This window comes from Lissotriton vulgaris, chromosome 9, assembly GCF_964263255.1.
Source record: "Lissotriton vulgaris chromosome 9, aLisVul1.2, whole genome shotgun sequence".
In the NCBI taxonomy this organism is placed as follows: domain Eukaryota; kingdom Metazoa; phylum Chordata; class Amphibia; order Caudata; family Salamandridae; genus Lissotriton; species Lissotriton vulgaris.
In genome coordinates, this window is record NC_141697.1 from 7,078,541 (window position 1) to 7,093,784 (window position 15,244).

Below are 15,244 nucleotides of genomic sequence, written 5' to 3' on the forward strand. Positions count from 1 at the left end.
GATGATGCTGATTGCGAGCACTCGCGCCTCCAAACAAGTAGTGTGCTGAAAGATTTCACGCTTGGCAATAAAGCACAAGCCTAGTGTGGAAAAGAAAGAGTGCGCCGCATTGGAAAGCTCAGCGTGCAGCTCCAAATGACGCTCCGTGCTCCCTTTTTCTGTCTGTCTGGACTATATATAATAAGCCTTCTTGGGTCGCACTTATCCAGTATTCAAGCGGGCACTCGATTAGTTGCTTCTTTGGAGCATCCTTTCTATTGTTGACCTCGTTGGTATCTTGAAGTTTATTAATATTTGCTCCATCAAGCATCGCCGACTAGGCATACCAGAGGTTGGCACAAGCAACATCCTTGGCAGTTCTCAATGGTCTTCTTTGTTTCAGCGCTAAGGGAGCTCTCAGTCCTGCGAGTACAGTGGAGACTCAATTGTAAGAATCTTATGATGTTTTCAGTGCACCATAAATGGTAAGGTAGTCCAGGCCACAGAAGGGGAGTGTCGCATGCAGCTCGTTAATCACTAACCAACATGACCAGTCAGTCTAAATCTTACCTGTAGACCAGAAGGGTATTTCACTAGACAAGAAGTGGTGTGGGCAGATGAGGGTTTTGAGTTGAAGATGGTGCCAGGGTTTTAACTTTCTGAGCAGTGGTGCCAGTGTGCCCAGTACTAGAAGGACATTGAAGAAGAAGAGAAGCAATGTTGTCTAATCAGTGGCTTGAAATTAAGAGGGTACCCTGGGTTTTAACTTCCTGGGCGGTGCTGCCAGTCTGCCTTAGACTAGGAGGACATTTAACTAGCAGAGAAGTGTTGATTAATGAGAGGTTTAAGTTGAAAGGGTACCCCGGGTTTTAGCCTCCTGAGCAGTGGTGCCAGTGTGCCCTGGACCAAGAGGACATGCAACTAGCAGAGAAGCGTGAATTTTCTTCCCATGATTAAGATTTCCCTTTTTTCTCCTTTTAGGTAGAATAGTCTTTCCTTTGCCTAATGTTGGATGTGGTGTGAACTTGACTGTTCCAGATATTTGATGGCAATGCTAAAATAATTGGTCAGACAAATGGTTTGGGCGTTTTCTGTGTGTGTCTGGCATCAGATCTTATAATAGTCTCTCTGGCTCAAGGGGGACCGTATTCAGAGCCTGAGTCACAAAGGTAAACTTACATCTTTGTGTAAGTTTATGCTTTTTCAGTATTCACAAAACTGCATTTTAATGGTAAGTTTAGAAGTACAGAGACTCTGCAATTGGCTCAGAGAACGCTGAACATAAAAAGATGGGACCGGCCTCCGGAGTTGAATACTAAGGGACACTTCACAGTGATCTGTGTACATGATTGAGCGTGCTCACAGAGCAGTGAACCAATCAAATGTAGAGTGCTCTAGATATCCAAATCCAATATTCCAATCTTCCCAGGACTGTCCAACACGACTGTAGCAAAAGTACAGAAAAAAACCAAGATTCTGTTTAGAACTTGTAGTATTCCCTCATCTGCTCTGAATCTTACTGCCAGTCTTCGCAACTTCTCCGTAATGACTCCAAAACCTTATTTATTGATTAGATTGGAGAAAATTAGCAAAAGATTGTTGTGGCTGATAAACGTCAATCACTTTCAGAATATCAAACCTTTTTCTCCTTCAGAACTTGCACTCCAAATCCTCTGAGGCGATTGTGCCCCCCTTGACCCACAGATCTTCCGATCAGCCCTGCACAGGCCTGGCCGCTGAAAGGCTTCACTGTGACTTTTGCCTCTCCTGTTAGCACTCTCTTAAACCTCTCCTTTAGGAACGGCTGCTCTTAAGAAATATGCTCACTTTATCTTTCTAATTTTTATTTAATTGCCAGATGATTTGTCTTTTAAGATTTTGAAGAATTTTGTGGCCACACAACGGGGAGGTTTGGACAAAACCAAACCATCTGTTTGTCCTAGCCAGTCTGTATGCATGTAAATCCGTTTATGGAGCCAAACTGACTTCTTGATTTCTGGTATGACTTACTAAGTATAGTGACTAAGAGTCGGGCTGCTCTGGACGGCGTTTGTCGCACCTCTTGTCTCGTAGTATCTTCGATTGGGTATCAAAAGTGGCATCTGTCGATCAAAGCGCCTTAAATTAGTTCAGCTCTTACTGCGTCGGACTCCATTGCCATAAGGACTGCATGTGTTGCAGCCCTTACGCTAGGATTGATTAATTTATTCCTACATCGTACACTGCAAGACTGGATCAGCTCACTCTGGCAACCCACAAAATCCTGTGGAGGGTCTTCCAAGAATGCATACTTAAAGCCTCTTCCGGATGCTATTGAGGAGTTAAAGATGCCAAGTCTGACCTGCACAGTTGATGCACAGGCCATGATCCGCCGAGTAAAGCTCTGCAACCTGTCTCACCAATTAATTGGAATGGATGAGGGAAAGCAACCTCTCACTAAATCAATGGCAACTCCCTTCACAGCTGCCCCATACTAGGACCCAGTACTCCGGCAAAAAAAACTCGGAGTCCCTTTGATCCTACAGTCTTGGTCACTCCAAGTGAGTGAAGTGACCAGGAGCGCTCGCCCTGTATTGGTATGAGTATGAAAGTCACAACAGTGTTAGGATTTTAGTGCACCCCATCCTCTCATTGGTACTGCCATGCCTCAGTTATTGTTAAGATGTCTACAAAGGACTTTGGAAGAAGTGTTTGTCAGCCCCTACTGGTAGAAACACAAGTAGCAAGAGTAGTCCAGGAGTAGTCCAGGACAAGAAAGAGTGCCATAATGTGGACCCATTTGAGCCTCACATGGCCTGCCTCTACAAGCGAAGATAACCTTTGGAATAATTTGCGTTGGCCTCAAGCCTCCTGGTCTTGAATTCCGAATGGCTAAATTAAATCACAACTGCAAGCCATATCGCAACCAGAGACTGGCTACTGATAATAGGATCGACCCACAGCTTGATCTGTAGTGCTGCCTCTCCTGCCCATGTTACATGAATCCTTTCTAATATGAATATATATTTTTTTTATATGTTTTAATGTATTTATTACTATGTACTTTAATGGTCATATGACCGAATAAAGTTAAATTGAAATTGAATAGTTTCTTTTGCCTTAACGGAATGTTGATGGTTGTGTTGAATCCCAGACTCGCAGCTGAATCCATTCTTCTACTGATCCTGCCCATATTACATGGCTGTGTTGTATTTGAATCCTTTGTTTTGCCCGTCGTGCGCATATTACATGGCTGTGTTTCATCCTAGATTCGCCGCTGAATCCTTTGTTCTGCTCGTCCTGCCCTTATGACATGAATGTGTTGTATCCAAATCCTTTTTTTTTCCTGTCCTGCACATATCACATGGCTGTGTTGTATTCCAGACTCCCAACTGAACCCTTTGTTCTGCCTGTATCCCAGCTTGCAGCCGAATGCTTTCTGCCCTGCGCGTGCTGCTGTTTCCAGCGTGCTCTTTGCTGCCTGACCTGTCCGTATCACGCAGTGCTGTTACATCCTGGCTCATAGCCGAATGCTTTGTCTGCCCCGCGCATGCTGCTGTTTCTAGCGTGCTCTTTGCTGCCTTTTATGTCCGTATCACTTGGTGGTGTTGTATCCCGGTTTGCAGCCGAATGCTTTGTCTGTCCCGCGCATGCTGCTGTTTCCAGCATGCTCTTTGCTGCCCTTTGCTGCCTGTCCTGTCCATATCATGCGGTGCTGTTACATCCTGGCTCGCAGCCGAATGCTTTGTCTGCCCTGGGCGTGCTGCTGTTTCCAGCGTGCTCTTTGCTGCCTGGCCTGTCCTGTCCGTATCACGCGGGGCTGTTGCATCCTGGCTCGCAGCCGAATGCTTTGTCTGCCCTGCGCATGCTGCTGTTTCCAGCGTGCTCTTTGCTGCCTTTTATGTCCGTATCACTTGGTGGTGTTGTATCCCGGTTTGCAGCCGAATGCTTTGTCTGTCCCGCGCATGCTGCTGTTTCCAGCATGCTCTTTGCTGCCCTTTGCTGCCTGTCCTGTCCGTATCATGCGGTGCTGTTACATCCTGGCTCGCAGCCGAATGCTTTGTCTGCCCTGGGCGTGCTGCTATTTCCAGCGTGCTCTTTGCTGCCTGGCCTGGCCTGTCCTGTCCGTATCACGCGGGGCTGTTGCATCCTGGCTCGCAGCCGAATGCTTTGTCTGCCCTGCGCATGCTGCTGTTTCCAGCGTGCTCTTTGCTGCCTTTTTTGTCCGTATCACTTGGTGGTGTATCCCGGTTCGCAGACGAATGCTTTGTCTGACCTGCGCATGCTGCTCTTTCTAGCGTGCTCTTTTCTGCCTTTTTTGTCCGTATCACGCGGTGCTTTTACATCCTGGCTCGCAGCCGAATGCTTTGTCTGCCCTGCGCATGCTGCTGTTTCCAGCATGCTCTTTGCGGCCTGTCCTGTCCATATCACATGATGGTGTTGTATTCCAGCTCTCAGCCGAATGCTTTGTTCTGTCTGCCCTGCGCGTGCTGCTGTTTCCAGCGTGCTCTTTGCTGCCCTTTGCTGCTTGTCCTGTCCGTATCACATGATGGTGTTGTATGCCAGCTCGCAGCCGAATGCTTTGTTCTGTCTGCCCTGCGCGTGCTGCTGTTTCCAGCGTGCTCTTCGCTGCCTGTGCAGCCTCCAGAAGCTTCTCCCCGTCTCTCCTCATTGGAGCTGTAGTCCTTTTTATTCTGGATGTTGTATGATCTCCGTAGAATGAGAAACGTGGCCCCTGTGCGATGGCTGAAATAACTCCTCTTCTCTCCCGACAGGTGATGATGATGGTGCTTCCACTGCTCATCTTCGTACTGCTGCCTAAAGTGGTGAACACCAGTGATCCTGAGATGAGACGGGTGAGTGCTTTGACTGATCTACTGAGTGTCTTAGTAAACAGTGTTGTAGCTGGTCCTTCTACACCAAAGGGTCTGCTATGAACGCACGATTCTTCCTAGCTACAGACCTTTTCAAAGGCACAACTGCACAACATCTTTATTTGCTGTTTTTGAGTGAGTCCAGGCTTTCACTGAGGTCTCAGCTATCCTTCGGTAGTAACAGATTCACTCCTGTTTTGCTCAGTGAACAGGTTTAAATAACTGATTGTAAGTATTAATCTGAGACCTCATTACTTCATGCCTGTGAAACCATTACACAGATTGTCCGCTTGAAATCAAGTCTAAGCAAAGTGTTAGTTTCTTTTGTTTGTTCAACTTGCGGCAGGTCCCTTCTTCTTTGAGGCCATTTAAAAATCTCTTTGGTCAATAGTTTGTCCGTTTTACTAAATTGTCTTTAGTTTAACTCTGCGATCATGAAGTTGACATTCTCCTATCAGTACCCTGCGTCCCAGAAGCACCCGGCCTGCACTCATCGTGCTCACATTCAAGTTTATCACTAAAGTGCGTAGTTAATTAAAACCATTACACTTACAAAAAAAATAGAAAAAGTATTTTAAAACAGCTGGTCTATTACTTATGTTTGCATTACTAAACAAGCATTGGCATAGCCAATAGGTCTCGCCTTTGAGATCTTATACGTTTTTAGCCATGCAACAGTTGATGTTGTTGCACCAAGGATATTGTGCTGCATAACTAAATACTTATAAGGTTCCCAAGGCGAGACCTATTGCTATGCCAATGCTTGTTTCATTTGCATGGGAGACTAGCCCCATGCAAATGATAGCGAGACGTTGGCATTGTTTCCATGCAGTATCAAAGGCACAGCCACAAGGGTAAGAAGTAAGCACAAGACATGCTGACAGTAAAAGACAGAGCTGTATTTTCAAACCACAACTCTCTCTTTTGCTGATGCGCTCTCCTTCAGTGACTTGAAGGTTACTATTTACTTTCTATAATAAAACAACTAAGTGCCTTTTTAAAGGGAGGGGGCCTCTGTGGCATAAGGACTGGGGCAAGAAGGATGACTGGTACTTTTTATTTAGGGCTGGGTGTTGGGCATTGGAGGCATAGGGAACACGGTGATAGGAGTATTAATCTTGATTATATGATTTGAACAGGCTATTTTTTTCTTTCCGTGGGCATCTTGGATCCTTTTGGTTGAAGAATAGTTTCAGTTAAGAAGATGATTCTAGGTCATGAGATGACCTCAATAACGTGGATAAGAGTGTAAATGGAATGAGTCTCCATTGACCAGATCAAGTACAAATATCATTCTTTTGAATCCCATAGGACTCTTTTTAGTAAATCAAGCATCTGTCTTATTATGGAGGGGAGACGTTAGTGCAAGCTTTGGGTTCATGCAATGAGCTTACCCGTTATTAGCAGTATGGGCATAAAGACCAGATGAGAGAGTGGGGTGTGCCCACTCAGCACCCGGGGTGCAGTGACACCAATGACAAGTGGCAAAGGTCAGGATTGCAGAATGGAAGCAAGCCAAGGATTCTAACAGGGGGTCCGCACTTCTATTCATCCAAAGTTAGGCACTTAGCCGCTGTTTTACTATTCCCTACAGCGTCCTCTTCTTGTAGAATTGGAAGCATGAAGAAGTAGCATGACTCTAAATTTCTCACTAATGGTTGCATTAACATTCAAGGCCGTGCTTTGCCTAAAGAAACCATTTTATGATAGATTTGCATGTGGTCTTCATAAGGGTGAAAGGGTTGGAATAGGCTCTCCCTTAAGCACATTGACCAAAAATAATATCTAAGCATCTACGAGCCGCCACCATCCGCCGAGGCCACAGAAGAGACCTCTTCAATCCGCAGCAGCAGTCGAGAAAAAACAGGAGCTTCTAAGCCCATAAGCTGTGTTCTTTCGAAATGACATAGGTCACCTACAAACCACTAGGTGACCGAGCAGTACCAGGAGCACCTTATGCGACTGACTTCAGGAGAGCATGCGTGAGAGGAAAAGAGGAAGTGCGAGCAAAGAGAGCTAGAGAGAGAGAGAAAGAAAAAGAGAGATTAGAAAGTAGGCAGAGAAAAGGAAGTGAGAGAGACGGAGGCGGATAGAACGACAGATTAGAGGAAAGACGGAGCGAAAGAGACAGGAAGAAGACATACGCAGAGACGAAGGAAGTAGAGAGGGAAAGTGAAAGGACAAGAGTGAGGGGTGAAACGTAATCTCAGAGAGACAAGCGCGCGCGCCTCGTGCTGAAATATAAAAAAAAAGGCGTGCAGGCTGCAGTGGGAGAGAGAGGCGAAGGGGTGCACCCCCTAGTGGTGCGTGCACGCTGGGGAGAGCAGTCTGCTCTTTTGCAAAGCCCTTACTGGTGCTTGTGGCGCACCGCTGCGCATTCCCGCAAGCTGTATGCCGCCACAAGCATGAGTATGTGCTTTGAAAAAGAGCTGCACAACGGTTAAAGGTCTCCTATGCAGCATATGCTCGCTGCGTAGGCGAGACCTAAAAACAACATAAAATAAGTGTAAGAAAGTGGCTCTGTATATACTGGACCAAAGTAAGGTACAGTGTGTACAGAGTCCGCAGTCCCCAGAGGTTTAGCAGTGGCTAAAGTTAGATAGAACCTTACTCTCTAAAGTAGTAGCTTGGTCGAGCAGTAAGGCAGTATCAGAGGACCGTTTAAAGCATTTGTTGTACACACTCAGTCAGCAAATGAATTCACACACTCAAAAAATGAACTTCAGACCAATTGTTTTTGTATAAAAATATATAGTTTTATTTTAGAACCAACAAGGTATCAAAATATACTTAGAATTAATTACTTTAGTTTAAATAATTTGTAAATAGGCAATAGACTTTTTAAGTACATTAGTTACAGTTGTTGCAATCGGCAACACAATAACACAATGCAACATTGAGCTCATTGGGAATTTCCATCTTAAATGCAATTAGTTACTTTATGGAATACTTTTCTAACCACAGGACTGGATCCTAGATTCAGTCCTGGAACATCTCCTGTAAGCAGTTGAGTAAAAGCGTTTTAGTGACCATGTTGATTTTTAAGGAATATTATTGTGTTTTAAAAGTTGACACTTCGAAACATTTTCACATAGAATCACCAATTTTATCCTATGGGAGGAAATTCACTTAGCAGGTAAGTCATGTTATCGTTACTTTTTCTTACTCAGTGGTGGATCCTTGATCCAGCACTGGTGCATCTCCTGTAAACAGTTTAAGAATGCGTTTAAGTCATACAGGCGATTGTAAAGGAATATTTGTAGTTTGTGAAAATCGACACTTGAAAACTTTTCTGGTGAAAACCACAAAATGGCTTCCTATCGAAGGAAAAACAAGTTACTGGTAAGTCTGCTTAGAATTACTTTTCAAGGTCCTTGCTGGGCTAAAAGATGCAGCACTGGGTTCTCTTCTAATAACAGGTTAGTAAATCGGAATTTGTTGTTCAGCTGATTTTAGGTGAATATTTTAAAGTTCCAAAACTCCACACTTAATAGAATTTCCAAGTGAAACCAGTCAATGTTACCCCAAAGCTGATCACTCCCTTTTCCATTGGGTAAGTTCTCGACTGGCAGAGTTAAGGTTCCAGGCATAGGCTCGGGTCTCCCAGGGTCAGGTAGGTACAGTTGGTACACCCTCAGCGGCACAGGGGCAGCCGGGTACAGAGGTAGTTAGGCCCAAGGTTATCCTATGAGAGGCAGGGGGCCTGCGGTTGGTGGCTGCTGGCTAGCAGACCACGCGGCTGTGAGAGTTGGGCTCCTGGTCACTTGTTCAGGGCAAATGGGGAAGTGGATTAGTACAAAGGTTGCACTGCCAGGGCCACTCGAGCGGCTGGGTGCAGGGTGCTTTTGAGTGGTCGGGCGCTCAATGTTATGCAATGGAGATCTTGAATGGCGAACAAAGGCTGTAGGCTCGGGGACGGAGACTCTTCAGGAGCAACCAACACTTTGAGGGTTAAGTTGGTATCTCGGAGGATAGGTAGATACCCAGGAGTTCGGCAAAGGGGATTGGGGGGCGCCGAGGAGGGTCCTTGGACATTGGATTCCAGGTCCGAATCACCAGGGGGACGTCCTCAGTGTCTTTGTCCACTCAGGCACAGGTTGGGCTTGGCGGGTGCAGAGTGGGCTGGATTTGCGGTTCCTGGCTGGCACCAGAGGTATTGCTGTTTGAGCAGAACCACTCCTCATGGGAGTTCCAGTCTTTAAGAGGTTCAAGGCAGGCAGGTCCTCCGGGGTTTTCAAGGTTGCTGTCCGCAGGAGACACTGTGATTTACCAGGAGCAGGTTCAAGGATCAACAGGCCTGTAGGGCTGGGGCCAAGTCAGTTGGTGTTAGCAGCTGCACGGCAGGTCTTCTTCTTGATCTTCTTCCTTGTGTTTGAATCGGGATCTGAGGAAGGAAGGTTCAGGGTGCGCCTAAATACTAAATTTAGGGGCGTTACAGGTAGGATAAGGGCAGGGACCAATGGGTTCTTGTCCTGGGGTGAGTACACCCCCTATCCGGCTCCTCTCCTGTGGGAGGGGGGCAGGAACCTAGCTGTGATTGGCCCATAACACGAAGACTGCCTTTATTGCAGCAACTGAAGATTTGAGATCAATCCTCGACTGAGGGAAGACCGCCTTGATCCTATTGGACCTCTCGGCGTCCTTCGATACGGTTGACCATCATATACTAACTAACCGACTCTGAGTTTAGAATTAAAGGCACCCCCTTAAAGTTCTAAAGTCTTTCCTGTCTGATAGGGAACAACATGTGGCATTTGGTGAATTCACCTCGGTCAGCTTTAAGCTACCTTGTGGGGTTCCGCAGGGCTCCTCATTGAGCCCTACCCTGGTCATCCTATACGTAGCTACACTAGCACAGCTCATCGGATCCTTCGGGTTTTCAGTCGTATCCTACGCTGATGACACCCAGAATTTTTTCTCAGGGTCTAGCACCTTTCAGGAGACAGCTGAACGCTGTGATATCTGTATGACTCCGATCAATAACTGGATGCGGCTAAAGTTAAATTCTGGTAAGACGGAGGATCTACTTCTAGGAAATGACACCGTTTTTTGGTCACCCATTTGGTGGCCAAAGATATGGGTACTCTTCCATCACCTGTAAGCAAGGTACGAGATCTAGGAATTATCACTGGTAACAGACTGACCTTTAAAGATCAGATCAATGCCTTAGTGTCATCAGTCTTTTTCATCTTGAAGTTGATTAAAAGGATCTGCCCTTTTATTCCACCTGATCTTCGGAAGGCAGTTGTAACTGCGCTGGCCTTATCAAACTTGACTATGGAAATGCCCTTATTCCTAAACATCCCAGAGAAACTACAAATGCTGCCGAATGCTTCGACGAGCCGACTTCTGGGCATTCCTAAACCTCAGTTTGTCTCCCAGGGTCTGGTCAAATGACCCTGGCTAGAAAGTAGAACCTCTATACTGGCCTACTTATTTTCAAAACTTAGAATAAATCTAATAAATTTCACTAAGAATGCCACATGGGTGAAAATATTCACATAGACATATATAATACTTTAGTTTTTCATTTATTTTCATTTTAACATATTTAGATCAAGGAAACAAACAAAAGACAACAGTACATCTGAGATGTATATGGGGGTCTCAGGTGTATATGGCCATATACACCTGAGACCCTTATATAAAAAAATAAAAAGGAGAAAGAAGCCTATGAATAAGTGACTCACGAATCTGGATACAATCAAGGATGAAATAATTGGACATTTATCTTTAAAGAACTAATTGGGATCTCCGATGTACTGTTGTCTTTTTTTTTTGTTTGTTTCTATTGCACTTTGTCATAAATGAGTGTTAGATTAGGAATGAATGATGAGGAATGAATGACAGATGTTTTGATAGCACTTTTTTTTGTGGGGTCCAAATCAAATTTCTCTCTTTTGTCTATAATGTATATTTTGCACTGGAATTAAAAAAAAAAAATTGAAAAGATGATAAAAATGTTTCCTTGATCTAAAGATGTTAAAATGAAAATAAATGAAAAACTAAAGTATTATATGTCTATGCGAATATTTTCATCCATGTTGCATCCTTAGTGAAATTTATTAGATTTATTCTAAGTTTTGAAAAATAAGTAGGTAAGTATAGAGGTTCTACTTTCTAGTTTTTTGCCTTTACTCCCCCCTCTTGACCTAAAATAAACCTTGGGAGTACCCTTGTCTAAATTTCAAATTACCCTGGCTCCCAGTTGACAAAATGATCAAGTTTAAATCATTCTGCATTGCTTTTAAAGCACTACCTAATGGTGGTCCAGGTTATTGAAGACATTGCTTTACCTGGTGCATTGGATCTAGTAATTTGCGATCAACTACTGCCAAGCTTCTGGTGATCCCTAGAACAAGAAGAGCTTCCTGGGGTAGAAAAAAAGTTTAATCGCAGGAACAGCAAGCGGTGGGACTCTCTTCCTGTCATGTTAAAAGCCAGTCCTAAGTTAGGGTCCTTCAGGAAAGCGTTGAAAACCTGGCTTTTGAGCATTTAATCACTTTCTCTTCGTATTATTCATACTCCATTTTTTCTGAAGCATCGCCAAGACGCCAATAGTATAAGAGTGCTTTATAAAGTGAAATCAAAATCGTGTTGTTTACATGCAGACAGTCCTCCTGTTAAAAGATAAAAAAAATATGAGCAACTGATAGCGCCTAAAAAGTGCAGCCGCCTTGCCCAGAAGTGCCATTAATACTGTAGTGGGACTGTTGAGACAGCCATCCTGTTAAAAGTGTAGCAACACACAAGTTCTTCTGTGATAATACACAAAATTAGCTGTAATTCGTAATACGGTGGAAGTGTTGATGTTTTTAATCCAGCTGTAAAGTTAGTGTGTTGTCAGAGGTGGTTTTCAGAATTTCGTAATTATTTGTATGTTTTAAAAAAACTGTGTCTAAGCTGTTACAGCTCGTAATGTCCGATCACAGCCTTTCCAAGAAGAGCTGGTAGGGCATTATCACTAAACATGGAAAGCGCTATGATACCTTCGGGTCTAACTAGCTTATCAGTTATATAAATATTATGTTAATTTTTATTTTTACAAAACACATGTTTCAAAATCGTCCACGCGAGACTACAACCCGGTTTCTCAGGGCCGAAGTCGGCAGCTTTGTTTGTTACGCACTCCCAAACCCCCCACCCTAACTCATTAAATGCTTCCGAGGGCGCACACAGTATTTGCATCTCATCAGACGATGGCGCTTGAACTCCCCCCTCCCGCTTCTTTAATATAGTTCTCCTCATCATCCTATTTTGATGTGAATCCACAGTTTGAGACCTCTGGCGCTGCAGGGTTGTTAGTCGAGCAGTTCCAGGCTGTCTGTAAAGTGCATTTGGCTATAATTAACCAAAACCATTAAAGTAACCATGTTGTTTCAGCTTACATTTTCCATGCTTTAGTTAATCATGCAAAATGTAAAGCGTCTGCTTTAAAAAAAAATTGTTATATATTTTCACGCACCAGATCGCTCTTTTCTTCCTTCCCTTATAACCTATTTACAGTTTTTCCAGACCCACAAAGTCATACAATTGGCAATCGCACTGTCCAAATATAATCACTCCACTGCATATAAACAGACAAAAGTAAAATCAATTCATTTTCAACACCAAAAGCTCTGACTTTCACAAATGAGACCTATTGCGAATGCTTGTTTCATAGTGCGGGCATTGCCCCCTGGTGAGGATGTCGGAGTGCTTTTCGTAAAGGGAAGAGAAGGTGGTGGCCACTCGTGAATTGCCTGCTTTGTGGAAAACAACTCTGCCTGCTGTGTCCGTGCTACTGGAGTAGCTGAAACCACCCCCTGGCTGGCTGCCCGACCGACTGGTGAGATCTGCGTGTGTGCTGAGGAGCGAGGCGGCGGCCCGGGACTGCGAGGACCAGCATACCCCATCTCCAGCTGGTCCTCTTCCCGCGAGTGCCGCGCCCCCTCACCGTGACACGCCCCCAGCCGAGTCCTTCAACTTCTCGCGGCACCCGCTTCGCCGGTGCCACTCGTGAATTGCCTGCTTTGTGGAAAACAACTCTGCCTGCTGTGTCCGTGCTACTGGAGTAGCTGAAACCACCCCCTGGCTGGCTGCCCGACCGACTGGTGAGATCTGCGTGTGTGCTGAGGAGCGAGGCGGCGGCCCCGGGACTGCGAGGACCAGCATACCCCATCTCCAGCTGGTCCTCTTCCCGCGAGTGCCGCGCCCCCTCACCGTGACACGCCCCCAGCCGAGTCCTTCAACTTCTCGCGGCACCCGCTTCGCGGGTGCCACTCGTGAATTGCCTGCTTTGTGGAAAACAACTCTGCCTGCTGTGTCCGTGCTACTGGAGTAGCTGAAACCACCCCCTGGCTGGCTGCCCGACCGACTGGTGAGATCTGCGTGTGTGCTGAGGAGCGAGGCGGCGGCCCCGGGACTGCGAGGACCAGCATACCCCATCTCCAGCTGGTCCTCTTCCCGCGAGTGCCGCGCCCCCTCACCGTGACACGCCCCCAGCCGAGTCCTTCAACTTCTCGCGGCACCCGCTTCGCGGGTGCCACTCGTGAATTGCCTGCTTTGTGGAAAACAACTCTGCCTGCTGTGTCCGTGCTACTGGAGTAGCTGAAACCACCCGCTGGCTGGCTGCCCGACCGACTGGTGAGATCTGCGTGTGTGCTGAGGAGCGAGGCGGCGGCCCCGGGACTGCGAGGACCAGCATACCCCATCTCCAGCTGGTCCTCTTCCCGCGAGTGCCGCGCCCCCTCACCGTGACACGCCCTTAGCCGAGGCCTTCAACTTCTCGCGGCACCCAGCCCTTATAAGCGTATTATTACACGCGCAACGCGGGACGCGCGCGGGTCGGAGCCCGGGCAAAGGGCGGGCCGTCTGTGGCCCTCCGGGGACGACCGAGGACGGGACGGGCCATCCCACTAACGTTCAGCACTATTCAACTAAATTTCTGATTCCGATGTGTTAAAACCCCCCATTCTTTACTGATCAACTGAGATTGTGTGATTAAGATAAAGTCATTACAAATACACAAAACCTGCTGTGACTACTATAATCTATAAAACAGATTTCTGTCCCCAAGTATGAGGGCTCTAAAAAAACTACGCTCACGGACAATCTACATGAGGCGTATGGGGACAGACGCAGCTGTAAGAAAATCTGTGGACAAGTCACTAAAACCTGGACAAATATCAAGCACTCCTGCTATAAGTGAATACTTCTCTACCCTCTCCAAGAAAAAGTTTCTTTCTCCATATTCAACTGATGATCAAAATAAGCTGTTTGAACCTGACTCGTTACATTTCTCTGACCAGAAACCCAATAAACAAGGTCAAATAACAATTGAAAGTAATTTGGCAAATTTCTCTCTTTCGGAAGAATGTCAAAAATCTCACCTAGTTATGTCTCAAATAACATCTATAACACCTATAAAAAACCAGGACAACAACTTATTCTTCGATGTATCTGTAAATCATAACACAAAGACCGAAGAAGAAAAAAAAGAAATATTGCTAAGTCAAAAACATCCCCAAACCAGTTCACCAGAAAAATCACCTAACCTTTTTTCTAATCTGGCCAACCTATCAGACCCGAATTTTATAAATCCAAACTCTGGAAATACTGCCTCTCCCCTATCAAAAGCACTTTTTTCACTGCAAGAAATTCTGGATTCAGTACTAACGCATCTTGGTCAAATTTTAGCTAACTCAGACGATACTTTAGACGTACAAATAGGAATACTTAAATTCCTGGTTGAAGAAAAAAAGAAAAAAGATCTAACTAAAGTCTCATCAAAACAACCCGGAGCAGTTGAATCACAACAAATAGATGATTTTCATAAAAAGGGAAGTGCGACCCCAAAACAACAGGAAGCAAGCACGCAAACGAACGACGTACTAATAATTAACAATAAAACTAAGGGATTAAGAAACAAGGAAAAACCTCCTATCACATATTCACTTAAAAAACTGTTCAAAGAAGAATTGGAAACCATCACCGAAAACAATACTAAATACTATCCGATCTTTTCGAATAAAGTATCCGATAACAATCGCGATCAGATTATCGGGGAATATAAAACTGAGTTATCGGGAGTTACTGCTGAACAGGATTTCAACCAAAGAGGACAGTCTGAAAAGAGTAACACTAGGGAAAAAGTAAGGGGGAAGAAGAAAAGAAAACCCTTGAGGAGAATACAGAGGAAAAAAGGGAATAGGCTTAAATTCCAAAAATTTAATCCCGTAAACTTGGTGAACTCTCCAGAAATTCAAAAAATATCATCAGAAAAACCCTTAAATCCAAAAGCAGACGAATTTTGTCCTCCGATAGAAAATAGATCAACAACGCAAAATAACATGGATATAAAAGAACCACATGATAATAATTTTCAACCATGGGAAGTAATTCCATCCAAACACATAACTATTGAAGAGCTA

At 45.1% G+C, this 15,244-nt stretch overlaps 1 protein-coding gene across 1 annotated transcript in view; it reads left to right on the top strand.

Annotated features, from left to right (window-relative positions):
* The window catches only part of EMC7 (ER membrane protein complex subunit 7), an 82,772-nt gene that overhangs the window by 45,394 nt on the left and 22,134 nt on the right, over positions 1–15,244 (top strand). Inside the window, exon 4 of the mRNA XM_086936910.1 lies at positions 4,734–4,814. Coding sequence (XP_086793036.1) covers positions 4,734–4,814 — 81 coding nt within the window. The remainder of the gene's footprint in view (positions 1–4,733; positions 4,815–15,244) is intronic.